Source organism: Dendrobium catenatum, unplaced genomic scaffold, assembly GCF_001605985.2.
Source record: "Dendrobium catenatum unplaced genomic scaffold, ASM160598v2 fragScaff_scaffold_621, whole genome shotgun sequence".
In the NCBI taxonomy this organism is placed as follows: Eukaryota; Viridiplantae; Streptophyta; class Magnoliopsida; order Asparagales; family Orchidaceae; genus Dendrobium; species Dendrobium catenatum.
The window spans coordinates 6,938,771-6,940,370 of record NW_021319083.1 but is presented as its reverse complement, the minus strand read 5'-3'; the positions used below and the strand labels follow the sequence as shown (position 1 = coordinate 6,940,370).

The following is a 1,600-nucleotide window of genomic DNA, read 5'->3' as shown; positions in this document are numbered from 1 at the left end:
TTTTTTTTTTTTTGGGACATTTAGGCCAATTAAGGCAAACTCACACACACAACGCATACACATAGACTCGAACCTTGGACCTCTTGGTTGGAAGCTTAAGCTCTCAACCAACAGGCCAAGGAGAGTTGTGTGTCTATTGACTTTCATAGTCAACATCGGACAAAGCTAGCTATCACTATTCTATAGAGGATTGTCGTCGTCATCACAAAAATTATTTATTCAATATTTAATAAACATAAAAATATTTTTAAGATATCAAATAAATTTATTTTAAATTAAAAATAAAAACAAAAAAGAAATTAAATTGATCTCAATCCACTCCTAAATATCTTCTAAATTTGAATATGTCCTATAATTTCAAATATTAAATCTTCTTATAAACAGGATCATAATATTTTAACATTATTTTTATTCATTTAAATTTAAATAATACTCATTATTTTACCTGTATTGCCAACAACGGTTGTGCATCGGAAGACTTAGGCAGCGAAGGAACCAACAAGAGAAGCTTCCCAAAAGGACGCCGGTGATAGCCTGAGATATCGTTGAAATCCATATTTTCAAACTCGCCGACAGTTAGAGAAACAGAGTCACCGTCGGAGTTACAGATTTCAAAACGATCGTCATAAGCGGAGGATCGGCGAATAGTTCCGGCGAGAGGGTAAAAGTTGTTCAATGTAAGGGCGAGAGAGGATTTGAGATTGGGAAGGTGAGAGTCGAGGAAGACGGCGGATGAATGAGGAAAACGGTAGAAGAAGAGGCGGTCGACGGGATTGAGATCCAGCCAAGGTATGTCGAAAAAGGTGAGGGGGAGCGCCGGCCGTGGTCCGGTCGGTGGCGGCGGAGAAACCCAGTGTTGTTCGAGCACTCTTAAGGCCGCCATTGTTGGACGACGAAGAGCTGATCCGGCTCTCCGAGGATCGCTCCGATCCGATCCGGCTCTCCGAAGACTTGACAGTGGGAGAAGTCTGCGGCTCGGAATCCGGGAGATAAAAAAGGACTGCTCGGATTGGCTTTAAAAGCATACGACATGGAAAGGGAACCAGCGGAGAGTCTCCCACTGTTTATTTTCACACCCTAGATCTTCTTAAAATTTTCGGGAATGCCACAATAGATTTTCGGTTCTAGTAGGTAAAAACGGTGGCTGGTATACTATTTGGTAATACGACTTCTGTAAAATATATTTATTTACAACTGCGTATTTCTGCATATTTGAAAAGGCGGAAGAATACTGCTTCTTCCGTCTACTAACTCCGTGTACACATGCAAAAGTCTATTTTACCCCCACCACGTTCCCACATCCCGGGCAATCTGTACTCGTCCAACTCCATTTCTCTTTCACGATTTTCAGTTCCCTCCACCATTTCCACACGATCCCACGCGCCGACCACCCTGATCATTCCAGTCCCTCGCTGGCCGTTCTCTCCCCCATACGAGAAACCTTACAGTATCTATGTTCTTCTTAAGTACAGATCGGTTCCTGGCAGCCACGACCCGAACTTTGCCTACCCACGTAACGCGAATTAATCCCGCTAGCACTCGCAATCCCACGCGACATCCATCACAGTCGATTCCAACCCATCGCCGGCTGTTCACTCCC

The 1,600-nt window shown here is 43.5% G+C and overlaps 1 protein-coding gene across 1 annotated transcript in view; it reads right to left on the bottom strand.

Moving 5' to 3' along the window:
• The window catches only part of LOC110109270 (anthocyanin 5-aromatic acyltransferase), a 2,389-nt gene extending 1,416 nt beyond the window's left edge, over window positions 1–973 (bottom strand). The window contains exon 1 of the mRNA XM_020840250.2: window positions 446–973. Coding sequence (XP_020695909.2) covers window positions 446–883 — 438 coding nt within the window. The 5' untranslated portion in view covers window positions 884–973. The remainder of the gene's footprint in view (window positions 1–445) is intronic.
• Between the last annotated feature and the right edge of the window lie 627 nt (window positions 974–1,600).